General features: G+C 35.9%; 1 protein-coding gene across 1 annotated transcript in view; it reads right to left on the bottom strand.

Annotated features, from left to right (window-relative positions):
* LOC112916144 (A disintegrin and metallopeptidase domain 3-like) overlaps window positions 1-18,973 on the bottom strand; it is a 107,640-nt gene that overhangs the window by 77,963 nt on the left and 10,704 nt on the right. The window contains exons 3-4 of the mRNA XM_072763473.1: window positions 14,060-14,115; window positions 7,780-7,858 (exon numbers count right to left, since the gene is read on the bottom strand). Coding sequence (XP_072619574.1) covers window positions 7,780-7,858; window positions 14,060-14,115 — 135 coding nt within the window. The remainder of the gene's footprint in view (window positions 1-7,779; window positions 7,859-14,059; window positions 14,116-18,973) is intronic.

The following is an 18,973-nucleotide window of genomic DNA, read 5'->3' as shown; positions in this document are numbered from 1 at the left end:
TCCACTGCATGAAGCCCCCAGGACCAGAGTAGCCCTGAGAGGGGCGACTTTCCGGGTGACCACAGAGAATAACAGCCAGGAATCCAGGCCACCGTGGCCACATCCCACACAGGAATGGAAGAGGGGCAGATGCCAGACAGAACTGCCTGGGCTTTTCAAAACAAATCTCAAAACTGAACTAGCTTTTAATGCTTCTAAAAAGATAAACAAAACAAACAGTGGGCCCATTACTCTAATACCAAAATCAGACAAATACATAAAAAAAAACTATGACCAATATCTTTCATGAATATAGATGCAAAAATTCCTAACAAAATATTAGAAAACTGAATGCAACAGTGAATAAAAAAAATTGTAGACGACAACTAACTGGGATTTACCCCAGATATGCAAAGCTGGTTCAACATTAAAAAATCAGATAATGTGGGCAGCCTGGGTGGCTTAGTGGTTTAGTGCCACCTTTGGCCCCGGGGCGTGATCCTGGAGACCCAGGGTCAGAGTCCCGCGTCGGACTCCCTGCATGGAGCCTGCTTCTCCCTCTGCCTGTGTCTCTGCCTCTCTCTCCCCTCTCTCTCTCTATCTCATGAATAAAAATCTTTTAAAAAAATCAGATAATGTAAGTAATCACTACAGGTTAAAAGGGAAAAACCAGTCAATTGAACTATGTTGCAGGGTACAATGTGAACATACAAAAATCAGTTGTGTTTCTATTCACTGCCAAACTATCAGAAAAAGAAATTAACAAAATAATCCCCTTACAATAGTTCTCAAATAATAAAGTACTTAGAAATAAATTTAACCAAGAAGTTGAAAAAACTGTACACTAAAAACTATAGTACACTGATGAAAGAAATTGATAAGGACACAATGGATATCTTATGTTCATGAATTAGAATTAACCATGTTAAAATGTTCACACTACCTAAAGAAATGAACAGATTCAAAGTAATCCCTATCAAAAATTCAATCATGTTTTTCACAGAAGCAGATTAAAAAATCCTAAAATTCTTATGGCACCACAAAAGACCCCATATAGGCAAAGTAAATGAGAAAGTTGAACTATCACACTACATGATTTTACCCTGTATTAAAAATCTATAGGTCATTATAACAATATGCTCCTGGCATGAAAAGACAGACCAATGCAGCATATTTGGGAGCCCCGATACAAATCCATACATAAAATGTCAACTCATCTTTTACAGGGATAGCAAGAACACACATTGAGAAAATGATAGTGTCTTCAATAAATGTAGTTGTAAAACTGGTGATATTGGACCCCTATCCTACATCATTTACATAAATGAACTTGAAATGGATTAAAGACATAACTATAAGATGTGAAACTATAATAACTAGAAAAAACATAGGAAAACATTCCTTAATGTTGGCTTAGCAATGATTTTTGGGGTTTGATAAGAAAAGAAAATTTTAAAAAATGGGGATGCATCCAACTAAAAGACTCTTCACATCAAAAGAAACAAATCACAAAATGAAAAGGCAAAATATGGAATAGGAGATAAATACTTATAAACCATATATTTGATAAGGAGTTAATGCAAAATACATAAGAAACTCAATAGCAGAAAAATATTTTAAGTAAAAATTGGCAAATAATAAAAAATAAATGAAACACAACAGACAGCAAGAGAGGAAAAGACAGACAAAATAACTGCAAAACAAACACAAAACAATTAACAAAATTTTAATAGTAAATAACTTCCCTATCAATAATTAATTTAAATGTAAATAGATTAAGTTCCATGAACAAAAGACATAGAGTGGCTGAATAGGAAACACATACACACACACACACACACACAGATATATAGATAGATAGATAGATAGATATACACACACACACAGTTACACACTGGGCATTGGAGCCTAATTAGAAATAAAATTTTTAAAAATCTAAAAATAGAAGAAAGGTCAAAGTACTAAAAATAAAGATTAGAGCAGAAGTAAATAAAATGGAAAGAATAAAAGAAAAAGAAAGAAAATAATAGAAAAAATTGTGAAGCTAAGGGTTTTTTTTTAACTTGATAAAATTGACAGACCTCCAGCTACATTAAGAAAAAAGAGAAAACACAAATAGACAAAATGAGAAATGAAAGCAAATTAAAACTGATGTCACAGAAATAAAAAGGATCAAAAGAGAATACTATTAACAAATACACACCAACAACTGAATATCATAGAAAATGGACTTGTTCTTAGAAACATAACAACCTGGGCAGCTCAGCTGGCTCAGTGGTTTAGGGCCACCTTCGGTCCAGCGCATGATTCTGGAGACCTGGAATTGAATCTCACGTTGGGCTCCCTGAGTGGAGCCTGCTTCTCCCTCTTTTTTTTTTTTTTCAAATTTTTTTTTTTAATCGGAGTTCAATTTGCCAACATACAGCATTACAGCCAGTGCTCATCCCAAGTGCCCCCCTCAGTGCCCATCACCCAGTCACCCCAACCCCCCGCCCACCTCCCCTTCCACTACCCCTTGTTCATTTCCCAGAGTTAGGAGTCTCTCATATTTTGTCACCCTCACTGAACCTTTCATGTATTTTCTCTCCTTTCCCTTTACTCCCTTTCACTATTTTTTATATTCCCCAAATGAGTGAGACCATATAATGTTTGTCCTTTTCCGATGGACTTATTTCACTCAGGATAATACCCTCCAGTTCCATCCATGTTGAAGCAAATGGTGGGTATTTGTCATTTCTAATGGCTGAGTAATACTCCATTGTATACATAGACCAAATCTTCTTTATCCATTCATCTTTCGATGGACACTGAGGCTCCTTCCACAGTGTGGCTACTGTGGACATTGCTGCTGTAAACATCGGGGTGCAGGTGTCCCGGCGGGATTGAGTCCCATGTCAGGCTCCCTGCATGGAGGCTGCTTCTCCCTCTGCCTGTGTCTCTGCCTCTCTCTCTCTGTGTGTCTCTCAAGAATAAATAAATAAAATCTTAAAAAAATATATATATATATGTAACTGTATTAAAATGAAAATACATCAATTGTTGCAGGCTGCAGCTCAAACTATGCTGAGCAGCAAATTTTAGCTTACAGTAGAAAAGAGGAAAGATCACAGGTTGATAAGTGTTTCCCTCAAAAGAAAAGAACTGGAAAATTAAATTTAAAAATAAGTACGGAGTAAGGGAAAAAACAATAAACCTAAGAGGCAAATACAATGACATTAAAAATAAGACAACAGTATGAAAACAAGAAAAAGTTGGTTCTTTGGTAAATTCAATAAATTGAAAAATCTCTAGAAGGATTGACAAAGTTGAGAGAAGTGATCAACCATTGATCAATATCTGTCACACTGTCAACCAAGTGTCAGAAATAAAACACTCCTGTAATTATTAAAAGGATAATAAAAACCAGACCATGACAAAATTGCATAAATTCCACACCTGAGATAGAATGGACCAATCCCTTAAAAGCCACAAACCACCAAAATAATATACATGAAACAGATATTCCTGTAACTATTAAATAACATTAATTTGTAATTAAAAATCTCCCCCCCCCCACACACACACACATAAATCCCCAGGGACTTCCCCAAATTATTTTACCAAATATCTTAAGAATTACCCTGGACTTTGCATAATTCCTTCCAGAAAATAGAATAGAACATAATACTTCCTAATTTATTTTATTGCCAGTATTAGTCTAATACAAAAATTAGACAAAATCAGGACAACAAAAGAAGGCCACAGACTCACAGACCAATATTTCTCATGAACTTTGACAATAACACAACAAAACTGAGAAATTATTAGCAAATAAACCTGGTCATGAATAAAAAGAATTGTATAGCAGGACCATGTTGTAGCTTTTCTAGATATGCAATATTGTTTTCAGTATTTGATCATCAATCAGTGCAATCCATCATATCAACAGGCTGACAAAGATTTATGTGATCTTATCAACTGAAGCAAAAAAAAAAGGCACGTGGTAAAATTAGACACACTTTGATATAAAAAAGTCTTAGAAACCTAGAAATGGAGAATGCCCTCAACTTTATAAAGAATGTTTAAAAACAACCCTACAACTAACATTATCCTTAATGGTAAAAAGTAAATAAATTTTCCTTAAGACTGGGAACAAATGAGGATGTTTTCCCTCCTATTGTGATTTGAACAGTACTGGAAGTTGTAGCAAGCACAGAAAGGCAAAGCAGTGAATAAAAGCACACAGACTGAAAACAAAAAAAGGAAAAATTTTCAAGTTTGTAAATGACAGGTCTATGTAGAAATCTCAAAGACTCTACCCCCCCAAAAATGAAAACAAAACAAAAATCATCATAGAATCATGTAACTTCAGTAAGTTTGAAGGACATGAGAATAAAACAAAATGCGTTTCTGGAAAATAACAAATATATAAATACTGAAAATACAATACCATTTATAATGGCAACAATAAAATTAAATACTTTGGCATAAGCCTTAAAAAAAGATATGTACAGAATCTAAATGCTAAAATTACAAAATGCTAATAAAAGACATGTAAAAAAAGACCAAATAAATGGAGAGACTCACTGTATTCATGGATTGGAAGACTCAACATAGTGAAGATGTCAGTTGTCCCCAAAATGATGTATAGGTTTGACATAATGTCTATCACTATCCTATCAAGTTTGTGTACATAAAGCAGTTTAGTCTAAAATTTGTATGAAATATCAAGAATAGTCTAAAAATCTTGAAAAATAAAAATAAAGTGGGAGAAATCACTATAGTTTACATAAATCCTTAATATGTAGGTAAACTAAAAAAAGACAGCATGATAATCACAGAAGTATAGACACATAAAGGAATTGAACAGATTGAAGAACCCAGAAATATATCCACAAAAATATGTCCTACTGACTTTCTGACTTAGATGCAAGAGCAATTTAATGCACAACAGCCTTTTCTATCAATGATGTTGAAACAAATACACATCCTCAGTCAAAAGAATGAAATTGGATTCAAACCTCACACCTGATACAAAGCTAATTGTTCACTTTTATATCAAAGTGAACAATTAAATATAAATAAAACTACAAAATTTTTAGGAAAAAAAACAGAATCTTTAAGAACTAAAGATATATGAAGTTCTTAGGTTTGATAACTAAACCACTACTCATCCAAAGTTGATAAATTAACCCTCAACAAAATTTAAAATTTCTGATCAATGAGAGACCTTATGAAAATGATGAAAAGGTAAATTACAGACTGGAAATAAATATTATCAAATCACATATCTGGCAAAGAACATGTATTTAGAATATATAAATTGCTCAAAAGTCAATAGTAAAAAACCAACCAATCCAATTAGAAAATGGGTAAAGGATATTAATAGACATTTCACAGAAGATGACAAATAAGCACATGAAAATATGTTCAACATCACTGGTCATTAGGAAAATGCAAACCAAATTACATGAAAAAATCACTACACATCTATCACAATGGCTAAATTTTTTTTTTTAATTGTGACAATACCAAGTGGTGGCAAAAATGCACTCTTTCTCTCTCACACACTGGCAATGGAAATGTGAAATAGTAGAGCTACTCTGAAAAACAGTTTAGTAATTGAACAGAGGGTTGCTAGAGGGGAAGTTGGTAGGGCTGTAGGGTAATTGGGTGATGGGTATTAAGGAGGGCACTTGATAATGAACACTGGATGTTATATGCAACTGATGAATCACTAAATTCTACTCCTGAAAGTAATAAAACAGTATATGTTGACTAAATTGAATTTAAACTCACACTTATCATATGACCTGGTAATCATATTCTTGGATATACATTCCAGAGAATTAAAAAATTATATCCACACAACAAATTGCACATGAATGTTCATATAAACATTATTTTTAATAGCTAAATTAGAAACAACAAATATCTCTCAATAGGTAAAGTGTGAAAACATTTAAACCTGGCATGGGAATGTAGTTATTAAGAAACTCAATTTTTTAAGTAGATTTCAAGTGATTGAGATTTTCTATTATTTCTCCCCTCAATTTTGATGTTACCCTTTTCAAGGAAGTTGCCCATTTCATCTAAATTATCAAATTTATTGACCTAAAGCTTTCATAATACTCCCAAATATTTTATCTTCTGTATGACTAGTCATATCTCCCTTCATCCCTAATACTGATGGAATTTGTTTTTGTTCTGGGTCAGTCTTACTAAGGGTTATTAATGTTATTAGTCCTTTTAAAGAATTAAATTATAAGCTTAATTTTTTCCTATTCTTTTTCCTTTTTCTATCTCATTGATTTCTACCTTTATCTGAATTATTTCCTTCCTCTACTATGCTTTAACCCTTTATAGAGTATTTCATTTTGTATTGTAATTAATTTGATGGCAACCTTCCTTAATCCTCTTGTTGCTGAGTTTTAGCCCTTGGGGTACAGAATGAGGGTGATAAGAGTATCTCTTACTCTAAAGCTTGGTCTTTCCTCCTAAGGATTAGGGTTCTGGGCTCAGCTGAATGTCTGGGGTTTTAGCAAAGTCACTCTACTCTGTCCAGGCTGAAAATCCAACATCTCCTGATTCTGTTGGACAATTAGTATTACCTCCATCTTACTCTCTGCTCTTCAGTAGAGCACACAGGCAGCCTAATCGTTAGTCAAGGACATAAGTACAACTCCCCTCCCTGCAAAAAATTCATACATCTGACGGCCCCTCTCTCTGGTCCTGTGTCATCCCAGTTGAAGCTGCATCAGCAGCTCTGGTCCAAAGCCTGCAAGCTCTGCTTGGTCCCAACTCCCTATGTATGTTATGGTTGAGACTTTATCCTCAGTCAGAAGGGCCAAGTTGAATGTGACTCACCTTCTGGGTTCTCTTATCTCTCAGAAAAAAAATTTTTTCCTGATCTGCCTATTGTCAAATGTCTCAGAACAGGTGTCTTTTGTATTTTGTTCTGTCTTCTACTTACAGATGGCGACAATGTTGCAGTAATTATTTTTAATTTCATTACCTCTCAACTGCAATATAGCAATAGAATTTGACCCTTCACTTGCATTTACTTCTTGCCAATCTTCTGTTCTCACAAAGTAAATAACTCACTAATTTTCTCAGATACTTAAAAATTTCTTGAACCCTATCTGCATTTTCAGATCAATACAAACTCCAATGTTTCACACATGAACCTCTTCATATTCTGTACCCAATATGCTTTGACATCCTCACTCTTTCTATAAGGTGGTTCTTTCTATTAGGTCTTTCCACAAAGTGATTTCCACCACTTCCTCCATTGCTCAGGTCCTAGGACATTTCAGTTTAAATGACTCTGTGTTTAGGGGCTTCTTATTCTTAGCTCCTTAACCCACTTTCTCTCTCTCTCTCTCTCTCTCCCTCTCTCTCTCTCTCAGACCCCTGCTAATACTTCTGATAGTTTAAACGACCTTTTTATGTAAAAGATTCCTTGAGTTCCTTTCAATCTGCCTTCATAGTAAAGCCACGTTACATTTGGGCTTCTGATCTGTTTGCCCAATCATTCTGTGGGGTAGAAAGCATTCTTTTTCTTCTTGCCAATGGTATCTTAATGATATTTAAAAAGTAAATGTAGGGGATCCCTGGGTGGCTCAGCTGTTTGGCGGCCTGCCGTTGGCTGAAGGCGTGATCCTAGAGTCCCGGGATCGAGTCCCATATCAGGCTTCCTGCATGGAGCCTGCTTCTCCCTCTGCCTGTGTCGCTGTCTCTCTCTCTCTCTATGTCTCTCATGAATAAACACAATCTTTAAAAAACAAAAAAGTAAATCTACACAGCATAAAGAAAACTTACCTTTTCAAAAGAAGAATCTGGATACAATGTTCCTAATTTGTTGTATGCATACACCAGGAAATGAGGGTCTAAAAATGACCTAATTCAACCAAAGTAATGACACTTCATGTAATAGTAACATTAACAAAACCAGAGTCATGAAATTAAAATTTTCATTCAATTTTACAAGCTCAAATATCCAAAAATTAAATGGTCTCCTCTCTCCATTATCTCATTTGCATTTTGATAGCATATTTTGTATGTAAGAAAAAATAATAAGCAGCATAATCAGATAGCATCAGGGACATCATAATGACATAGATTTATGTATACTAGAAACCAGGATTTCTTGATTCCCATGGCAAAGTTTTCTTTTAGATTCAACAATCGATCTCATTGCATAAATGTTAGTTAATATTTGCTAACAAATAGCCATAGATTGATAAGAAAAAAATATGCTTTTTCCAATAGTTTCCATGCAATTATACCATGGTAAAAATATGCTCCAAATTCTCAATGCCTCAAAACAACAGTGAATGCTCTTCACAAGTTTATTGCAGGTTCAGCTCCATCTGCCTTCATTCTGGAACCTGGGAAAAGACATACCTTCTACCCCTGGAACATGCCTTTCTTTGTAGCAGAAGGCGAAAAAAAATTGTAGAAGCACACAACAATTCCTAAAGCCTTTGTTTAGAAGCAGAAGACTAGGAAACCTGAGGGCATGATTCCGAGTTCCTGGGATAGAGTCCTGCATCAGGTTCCCTTGCCTGCAGCCTGCTTCTCTCTCTACCTGTGTCTCTGCCTCTCTGTGTGTCTCTCATGAATAAATAAATCTTAAATCTCATTTATTCATGAGAGCCACCGAGAGAGGCAGAGATACAGGCAGAGAGAGAAGCAGGCCCAATGCAGGGAGCCCGACGTGGGACTCGATTCCGGGTCTCCAGGATCACACCCTGGGCGGAAGGCAGCGCCAAACCACTGAGCCACCCGGGCTGCCCAGTAAATAAAACCTTTAAAAAAAAAGGGGGGGGGGAGTGGAACATATACATCTTCCCCAGCCTCCCCACTCCCCAGGTCTTGGATCTGTGTTTATGCCTGCAAAGCCAACTTCCTGAGTTTTTGTTCCCCCAGGGCCCCAAGGTTAGAAGTGCCCTGTCCTTGATTAAATGCTCTGCTATTGATGCTCTGTGATTCTTAGTACTTTTGAAAAAGAGATCTCATATTTTCATTTCATCGTGGGCCCTGCAAATCATGCAGCCCATTCTATGGCTATGTGACTTTGGCCAAAAAGATGCTAGCTGACTTGATTCAAACAGAGTTTTGAAAAAGCTCTCCTGCTTTTGTATTTTTCATCTTGTTTGTCTGCCATCCCCATGAGAATATGTTTTGATCAGCTTTCTGGAAGATGGAGACAAGTGGAGCAGTCAAGATGCCCTAATTATGCCTAGATCAGTCAACATTCAGCTGAATGAATGAATCCAGAATCTAGCTGAATGAACGAATCCTAGACCATTGAGCAAGCAAGCCTGGTCACCATTAGCAGAACTACTATTGTTACTCACACATAACCCAGAAGTGTGAGCAGTAGATATTTACTATGTTAATGTGTGTGGTTCTGTTTTTTGGGGTGTGCTTTTTGTGCAACAGTTTGTATAATATTTTTCAAGATTCATTCATACTGATGTGTGCAAAATGATAGTTTTAAATATATAACTATCAAATAAATATATCTCATTTATTATTTATTCACTCATATTTATAGCAAGAAAAGATGTATTGTGGATATCCTTGGCCATGACTTCCTGGGCACCAGTGAAATTGATGGGTTATAAATGATACAATTCCCAAGAGTGCTATATACCACCCACTTTTACTTGAGGGTTTATACCAGTTTTTGCTTTTGTCAATCATTCAAAAGCATTTTTGTTCTCTATCTTATCAACAAAATTAGTATCTTCACTTATCTATTTTTGTTAATTAATGGATAAGAAATGCTATTGTAAGGCATTTTTATATATGCTAATGCTTTATTATGCTTTATTTATTTTTGTTTAAAGATCTTATTTTGATTTATTTATTTGAGAGAGAGGGAGAGACCACAAGCTGGGAGAGCTGCAGAGGGAGAGGGAGTAGTAATCTCCCTGCCAAGCAGGGAGCCTGACTGAGGTCTTGATCCCAGGACTATTACCTGAGTCAAGGGCAGATGTTTAGCCTGACTGAGGCATCCAGGCACCCCTTATTCTGCTTTAAATAATGCTTTTAATATGTTTTAATTGTTGTTTAGGAGTATCTTTTTGAATATTCACTGACTACACTAATTGAATTTCGTTTCCAATGTTTTGTTTTTTCCTTGGGTTTTTAGCCTTAATCATCTGTTTCGAGTTATTGTCAATCCATGGTTTATCTGTTTAATTTTTTTCTTCAAGATCAAACTGTGGGAATTTTTATTTACTGTAGACATCAACCCTTTATCTGTTCTATATGTCGCACAAACACTGCCCAGCTTGTTGTCCTCCCCCCTCCATCTTTGTGGGATTCATTGCTATAAAAGTGAAATTTTTATGTAATCATGTTCATTATTTTTTATAGGTTTTCAGATTTCTCTCATGTCTCTCATATTCTGAACTTGTATCATAATATTCTGATAGTATTAAAATTATTTTATATTTAAGATGTAAAATCTTTCAGTATTTTACAACTGTATTGCATTTTCCAAATTTTACCACTGCTTCTTTTTTTATTTGTGATTTTATGCTGACTTGATTATTGTATATTTATTCTACTTTCACATTGTTTTCTTCAGATAGACTATGCAAATGGCATGTTTTCTGGATCTGTGCAGAAATATGCAAATGTACCTTTTGTTCTCATAACTGAATAATATGTTGGCAGTACGTAGAATTTTGAGTCCTATTCCTTTGCTATTAATTTTTATAATACATGAAATAATTCATCTTATATCAGTTTTCTAGTGTGTGTTTTGTACATTTGAATACATGTGCATGCGTACATGTGTGGTTTTACATTCATCTTCCCTAATGTGATAAATCCCTTAATTTTTCATTTTAATTTTAAATCACTACATATTTTTTAAAATTTTATGGAAATCAAAAAAAATATGGAAATGTATAGTTTATTCCTGGGTCTTATGGATCTGCCCTCTTTATAGTATAGTTTTCCTCCAACTATTTTCAAATCTCTATTTTGGCTGTGTTTTTTACTACAAAATTTGTTCTCTCTATTGACTAAGACTAAGTTTTGTCTTTTTAATTATGCTTGTCAGGAATCTGTTGAATTTCCTTTTCCTGGGAGATGCTTCTGGATTCCCATTTCCACCACCTCCATTGACATGCTTAGTTACAAAATATGGCTCTGACCATATTCCAGGTACTCACACCTAAAGCAACCCAAGCCACTCAGCATTGTCCCTGAATACATGTGGGATATGGTCTGATAAATAGCAGCATTTTTTTCTTCTGGGAAGCTCTCTAGTTTTGTTATTTGAATTGAGGAAAGGAAGAGCTGTCAGGAATGATAAAAGATGAATAAGCAGATCTGAAATGAGAAGGGGTGAAAGTGCACACTCCATGAATGTGCTGGTCTCTCTTTGATTCTGGCCCTGAACTGCTCCTTGGTGTTTGGAATCCTTAAGAATCCCAATCTCCCAGCAATAAATAATGGTGTAAGGCTGTTCCATAACAATCACTATTTTCTCTGCAAGATGACACTTTGGTACCACTTATATGAAGTTTGTCTATAGAAATCATTTAGCTTATGAAATTTGAGCAAGGGACTAATCTTCCAGAGTGGACTTGATCCCAAGACTCCAGGATCACAATGTGAGCTGAAAGCAAAGGCTCAATCACTGAGCCACCAGGCACCCCTATGTTCCACCTCTTGAAGATAAGAACTCAAAGTTTTATGGCAAAGATTGAAGATACAGAAAGAAGTAAAGAATTGGGGTCACCTTAGTGGCCCACCATATTCAGATAAATAAATTATATAAAGGAGTATTGTGCCATTTATGTTTATTTAAGGTAATACTCAAAACATGATGAATCATATTGAACTCTAGGCATACAGATGAATGAAAAAAATATGACAGTATGTGTCAGTATCACAACTATAATTAGCACTGGGGAGTGAAAGAACTGAATATGTCCAAGGATAGGAATAATAGATTTCACTATTACCTACCATGTACACTTTCTAGAAAAATATATAAACAAAATGCTTACATGTGTGTCATTCATGGTGAAAACCTAATTGCTTATATTCTCAGAATTTTCCTTTTTATTTTTAACCAAAAAAAATGTCAATGTAAAAAATTCGGGACTAATATAAACTATGGACTTTGGGTGATAATGATCATCAATTATAAGATATGTATCACTCTGGTGGGGCAAGTTCATTACAGGAAAGGACATGCATGTGTGGGGTCAGGGGGTACACAGAAACTATACTTTCCCCTCAATTTTACTGTGAACCTAAAACTGCTCTGAAAAATAAATATTGAATAGGAAGGAGGAAAATGCAAATGGCTAATAATTGTTTAGAGAAGTTATTGAGGGAAATATAAATTGGTACAAAGATGCAATATAATATTTTAGCATATCTCACATACTTTTGAAAATCTAAACTGATTTCAGAAACTGAAAATATCTCTCAATATCCTAATACAAAATGTGAGTAATAAAGAAAGTTTTTGTGAAAATTAAATCAGTTCCTACATGCAAACTGCTTAGAAACATGCCTGGCAAAGAGTGCCTGGGTGGCTCAGTTGGTTAAGGGATCAACTCTTGATTTTGGCTCAGGTTGTGATCTCAGGGTCATGAGACATAGCCCCGTGCTGGGCTCCACACTGAGAATGGAGTCTGCTTAAGATCCTCTCTCCCTCTACCTCTTTTCCTCCTTGCCCCCACCACGTGGGCACACACTCGCTTTCTCTTTCTCTCTGGAAAAAAAAAAAAAAAGGAAGGGAGGGAAGGAGGAAGGGGGAAAGGGAGGGATGAAAAAAGATTCCTGGCAACTGGTATGTGCTCTATAAATGTCAGTTACTTTTGTTGTTGTTATTATTATTACTATCATTCATACATCTTGACTCAGAAACCCATTTCTTGATATCAAGTCTACAAAACAAAATCTCTATTACATAAGAATATACATACAAGGATGTTTGTTGCAGGACTCTATAGTAATAATTCCTGGAATGAAACTCATTATTAATATTACATACAGTGAAATGTTATCTCTTAAAGAATGAGTTAAAATATATATAGCAAGAAAATGAACACCATTATTAAATAAGATCTGCTAGTGACAAAACAGTATTTCCATTTGTGTAAAAACAAACTCTTTTGATAGGTTCATTTAAGGGAGAGATGAAATTTAGAATAGGAAATGGTGAAAATATACACCAAAGATTATTAATATTGGTTTCCTCAAACAGAAAAGTTAAAGAACACAAAATTTAAGAGATTAAATTCTATATTATACCAAGATGAGAAAAAATTATGGTGTATTACCAAGTAGAATGCTTAAAATTAAATAAGTATATAAAATGACATGAAGAAAAAATTAAACATACAAATAAAATTATTTCCCGAATGTTATTGTAGTTATATTTCAAGGAATTGCATAGAATAATTGTAATTTATCTCATATACATTAATATTTATATCATTAAATTAGAATTTGGCTTCAATATTAGATTTAAAATCTCAAGAGGAAGACTTGAAATTCTAATCTGTCATAAATGACAAAGATATAACATATTAAATAAATACAATGATCATGTTCTTTACTCTATGTAGAGTACTAATTTTAAAAATCTAAGTAACGAGGGGATCCCTGGGTGGCTCAGCGGTTTATCGCCTGCCTTTGGCCCAGGGCGCGATCCTGGAGTCCTGGGATCGAGTCCCGCATCGGGCTCCCGGCACGGAGCCTGCTTCTCCCTCTGCCTGTGTCTCTGCCTTTCTCCCTCTCTCTCTCTCTCTCTATCATAAATAAATAAAATAAATAAATCTTTAAAAAAATCTAAGAAACGAAAAAGAATGGGGTGCCTAGGTGGCTCAGTTGGTTAAGTGGCTACCTTCAGCTCAGGTTATGACTTCAGGGTCCTGGGATAGAGGCCCATGTTGGGCTCCCTGCTCAGCACAGAGCCTGCTTCTTCTTCTTCCTCTGCGCACCCGCCCCCCCCCCCCGCCACTTGTTCTCTCTCTCTCTCTCTCTCATAAATAAATCAAATCTTAGAAAAAAAGAAACAACAAAGAAGGGCATGAAAAGAAAAATGACCACTTACTGTTTTTTAAGATGGAGAGTATAGGTTTCCCTGTCAATTTTGATGGCATAAGTGACCTACAATAAAGTATTCAGAAAGTCATTAGCAGAAATCTAAAATTCTTAAGTCAAAAGCCACAATTTTTTAAATGTCAGTACTCATTCATGTAAACAAATGGTATCACAAATGTCTCAAAATTTTATATATATATATAAAGTATATAACATATATATATATTACTATCTTTCTTCAGTCTTGGAATGTGACAGAATTAAGTATAATTAAATTTAAATACAATTAGGAGTTAACTCTTTCAAAACTAAGAGAATTAGTTATTAGCATTTATCATCATATGAAATTTTAATTTAAAATGGTTACATTTAGAAATGCTGAGTAATCTTCCGAAATAAATTTTATTAACTGTTTTCTACCTTCTTATTTCTAGCCCAAATAAATTGAAAATTAAAGACTACTACACAGGTTGTGTGGAACTGAGATGGCAGAGAAGTAGGAACACCCTAGGCTTGCCTCATCCCGAACACTGATGGATAACTAACCAATCACTCTGAATACCCAAGAAATCATCTGAGGACCGCAGGACTAGAGGAAAGAGGCCACATTGTGGAAGGTAGGAGGTGTGAAGATGTGGTTTGGGGGAGAAATGGACTGCAGGTGCTGCAGAAGGGAGGAAGCCCTAGTCACAGAGGGAAGCAAGACAGAGAGAGGAGCACAGGGGATAGCGCAAGGAAAACATTTTCCCAAAACCATTGACTGGCAAAATGAGAGGGACTGATTTTCAGAAGGTTTTACAACCAGCAGGGCTCAAAAACTGGGGTCAGAGTGTGCACCCTGAGGGTGCAGTGCTCCTGTGGAGAAGGAGGGTGGAGAGCCCAGGAACAGACATTGCCATCTGAGGATCCCCAGGATGCACAGGGAGAGACCATTCCCCTTCTTGGAGTGCATATAGGAGAGAGAGCATTGCCCCTCTAGGGAACAAAACAACCAGTGGGCGCCATTACCCTCCCTGGCCCCTCAGCATAGATGCTGAGGACACCTATCACAGACTGCTGCACTTTACTCCAAACTCTGCATCCCTGTGCTTTGGCTGTGACTGCCCTTCTGGGAGGAATCTGCATCAGTCCCAGAACAGCAAGATCCTCTGCCAGAGGACCAGCGTGGTTGGGTCCACACCTGCCCGTATCTCTAAAGTTTGGAGTTTTAAAACTCAGCTGTCCTGCCTTGGATAGACCCCAAGGTGCACTGTGCTGCCAGTCTGGCAGGTGGCTGAACACAGACAGGGTGAAGGCAGCATTCTGAGGGATGCCTGGGACCAGGATGGAAGACTGTTTGCTCTTCTGGGAGGTCTTCCAGGAAGCAGCAGGTGTGAACTCCTCTCTCTAGGGACAAGAGAGCTGGCTGGTGCCATTTCTCTCTCCCACCCTTCAGCATAAACTTACTTCAGTAAGCAGCACACCACCAACACTGTCTGCCTGAAGCTCTTATACCAAGCCCCGCCCCCTTGAGCTCTACAGGTGCCGCCTTTCTCAGGCCACTGCACCTGAGAACCAGAGCAGTGGGCCCATCCTCAAGAAGACTAGCACAAACCCTTGCACATACCATGCCTATTGAGCATAGCGTCCTGCGAGCTTCAGTTCTTAGGTCTCTTTTAACAAGCAAACCAGTGCACATTTAATCAAAACCTGCCATGCTGTGGCCAAGGTCCAAACACCCCCCACTGCAGGCAAGGAAAAACTCTGCAGAGGACTGACCTGAGGGAAAGAGCAGCCAAAACACAACAGCAGAGTACATGCAGCGTACACCAGAGACACTTCCTGAAGTGGCAGGCACTGGACAGCATATGGTCTCTTCTTCATAAAACCATTACTCTTAGGAGCAGGAAACATAACAAGTTTTCTAACACAGAGAAGAAAGAGACCTACACAAAATGCCAAGATGGAGGAATTCATCCCAAAAGAAAAAAACAGAAAAGGCCATGGCCAGGGATCTAATGAAAAAAGATATAAATAATATACCTGATCAGAATTTAAAGCAACAATCATAAGGATACTAGCTGGGCTTTAGAAAAGCATAGAAGACACCAAGAATTCCCTTATCACAGAAATAAAAGATCTAAAAACTAGTGAGGCCAAAATGAAAAAAGTGATAACCAAGACTTGAAATTGACTGGATATAATGATTATGTGATACAGAAGATAAAGTTATGGAAAATAATGAAGGTGAAAAGAAGAGGGAAAGAATACAGGACAGGTCCCCTTTTCAGATTAAAAGAAGTATCTCCTAACTGTAAGAACATATTTCTTATCCATGTCTTCTTTGAGAATTGCCTCAGCTACAGAGGGTCACCTCTGACCAAGTCACAACTTTCTGAGACAGCCCACGTTTACCTAGAAGTCCCCTCATCCCAACTCCAAATACTGATGGGCAATGCAAGCTTCACATTTTGCTGAGACCCAGTTGAGTCTCCATCTCCCCTTCTGACTTCCTCCCCTCCCCTTTCACAGGGGTTCATCACAAGAGCATACTCTAATAAACTGCCTTCACAGGAATCTTCTCAAATACTCCATCCCAAAGAATCTAATCTGTGACATCATCATAATACATACCTGTTCTTCATGGCATAGCACATTGTTAATAAGGGCAAATTTTCCACATTTGCAAAGAATATGAATTTTGTCATTGGGTACAGTTTTCTGTATAAGTCATTTAAAACCTTCTCATGTTCAGCCCTCTGCAGGTTTGCAGCTATTGAAAAAGGTGTGTTGACATCTCCCTAAATTATTGTGATATTATTTCTTTCTCCTTTCGTCTGTAGTTTTTGACCTTACATATTTTAGAACTCTATTGTTGGTATAAAACATATTTAATATGGTGATATCTTCAGGATAAATTATCATTAAGGTATCTTTCATTTCTTGAAGTGTTTCTTTATCTGATATTGTTGTAGTTGCATCAGCTTACCCATGATGTTTCACTTTTTTAATATTTAGCATTTGGTCCATTTTGATGTAATAGTTAGGTTTTCTAAAAATGTTTCCTAATCATTTAAAATTTAAGGATGCTTTCTGAAGGACAAAAGTAAGTTGCAATTTTCAGAGATTTACTGGCATAAAGATGCCCTCCAAATCATTTATTTCACAATGGCTATTGCTAAAAGTAATTGTATAAATGCAAACAAAATGGAAAACAAATTGATTTAAGTACTACTTCTTTAGTATCCCTCCTCTTTCTATTGTTTGAGAATAAATCTGTATAATTCCCTTCTAAATTATGGATCTTAGGTAGGTAATGACATCACCATATAACAAAGTTACTCAAAGCAGAACCATGGTCTATGTGATAGCTGATCTATGTCTTATCTTTTAAACCCTACTTTTTAAATATTTCTTAACTTTTTATATTTTAAATTACTGAATAAAATGGAAATAATATGCACCTCTGTGTTACTCTGATCCTAAAATAGAATTATATAATGTGTAAAACATTAAGTGTGATATTAGTTATAGCTTTGGTTGATGCTCCCTTGTTCCCTGGGGGCATTTAAACACATTGAGGTCATTCTCTTCCAAAGAGAAGTATTATGTACATATTTGGTGAATATGTATGTATGAATGTGTGAGTAATTTTCTGAAATGCTCTTTTGGATACATTTATTGATATTTAAGAATATGTTAGTGTGGTAGTTTAATAATTTTTTCTACTATTAAGACTTTAACAGAGAAAATCTACTTGGTCATAATATTCTATAATTATTTGCTACTTTCACTTTTTAAATATTTTAGTTAAGTGAAAGGACCTATAATTCCCCTTTCTCATATTTTACTTGGCCTCTATTAAAGGTACATTAATATTTTTAAATGTTACTAAATGATCTGAAGGATTAGTTAACTTATGTTCTATTCTGTGTTCTAGTCTCTAAAAAGGATATATCATTTTTCCTTGAATTTTGTCTAAAAGTTTAAAATAAGAGTATCCAGGTGGGTTAGTTGGTTAAGTATCCAACTCTTAATTTTGGCTAAAGTCATCATCTCTGGGTTCTGAGGTCAAGCTCCTCATCATGCTCCATGCTGGGTGTGGAGCCTGCTTAATATTCTCTCTCCCTCTCTCTCTGCCCCTCCCTTGTCCTGTCTCTTTCTCTCTTTAAAATCAATCAATCTTAAAACTACTTGATGCATGGGATTTTCTGGCAATTTATTTAATTACTAATTAAAATAATTTTATGATTATAAGTGTAATCTATAAGCAGATACTGTATTTCTACCTGAGTCAAATGTATTTGGGTAAAAAAAAAAAATCAAGATTGGAGACTAACACTAAACTTATAATCACAAAAATTAAAAATGAGTGTGCATATATCTAAAAATTAACTAACTTCAAATTTCCTATCTCTAGAAATGTAGGTGGACATTCACTTTCTTAAAAATTCTCTGTGCTATCTATATGTCCCAGAAGAAAATGACAGAGAAAAGAGGACAGATAATTTAATTGAAGAAATAATAATTGAAAATATTCCAAATCTGGAGAAGGAAACAGGCATTTAGATCCAGGAGGCACAGAGAACCTCCATTAAAATCAACGAAAGCAAGCCAATACCAAGATATATTGTAATTAAATTTGAAAAATACAGTGATAAAGAAAAAATGTTAAAAGCAGCATGACAAAGTCTTTAACCTACAAAGGAAGACCCATAAGTCTAGCTGGAGATTCCCCAACAGAAACTTGGCAAGACAGAATGTAGTGGTATGACAAATTGAAAGTGCCAAATGGGAAAAGTTTGCAGCCAAGAATACTCTATCAGCAAGGCTATCATTTAGAATAGAGGAGAGATAAAGTGTATCCCAGACAAACAAACACTAAAGGAATATATTATCATTAAACCAGCCCTGCAAGAAATATTAAAAGGGATTTTTTGAGTGC

The sequence above is a fragment of the Vulpes vulpes genome, chromosome 7 (assembly GCF_048418805.1).
Source record: "Vulpes vulpes isolate BD-2025 chromosome 7, VulVul3, whole genome shotgun sequence".
NCBI classification, from domain to species: domain Eukaryota; kingdom Metazoa; phylum Chordata; class Mammalia; order Carnivora; family Canidae; genus Vulpes; species Vulpes vulpes.
This window is presented reverse-complemented; position numbering and strand designations above follow the sequence as displayed.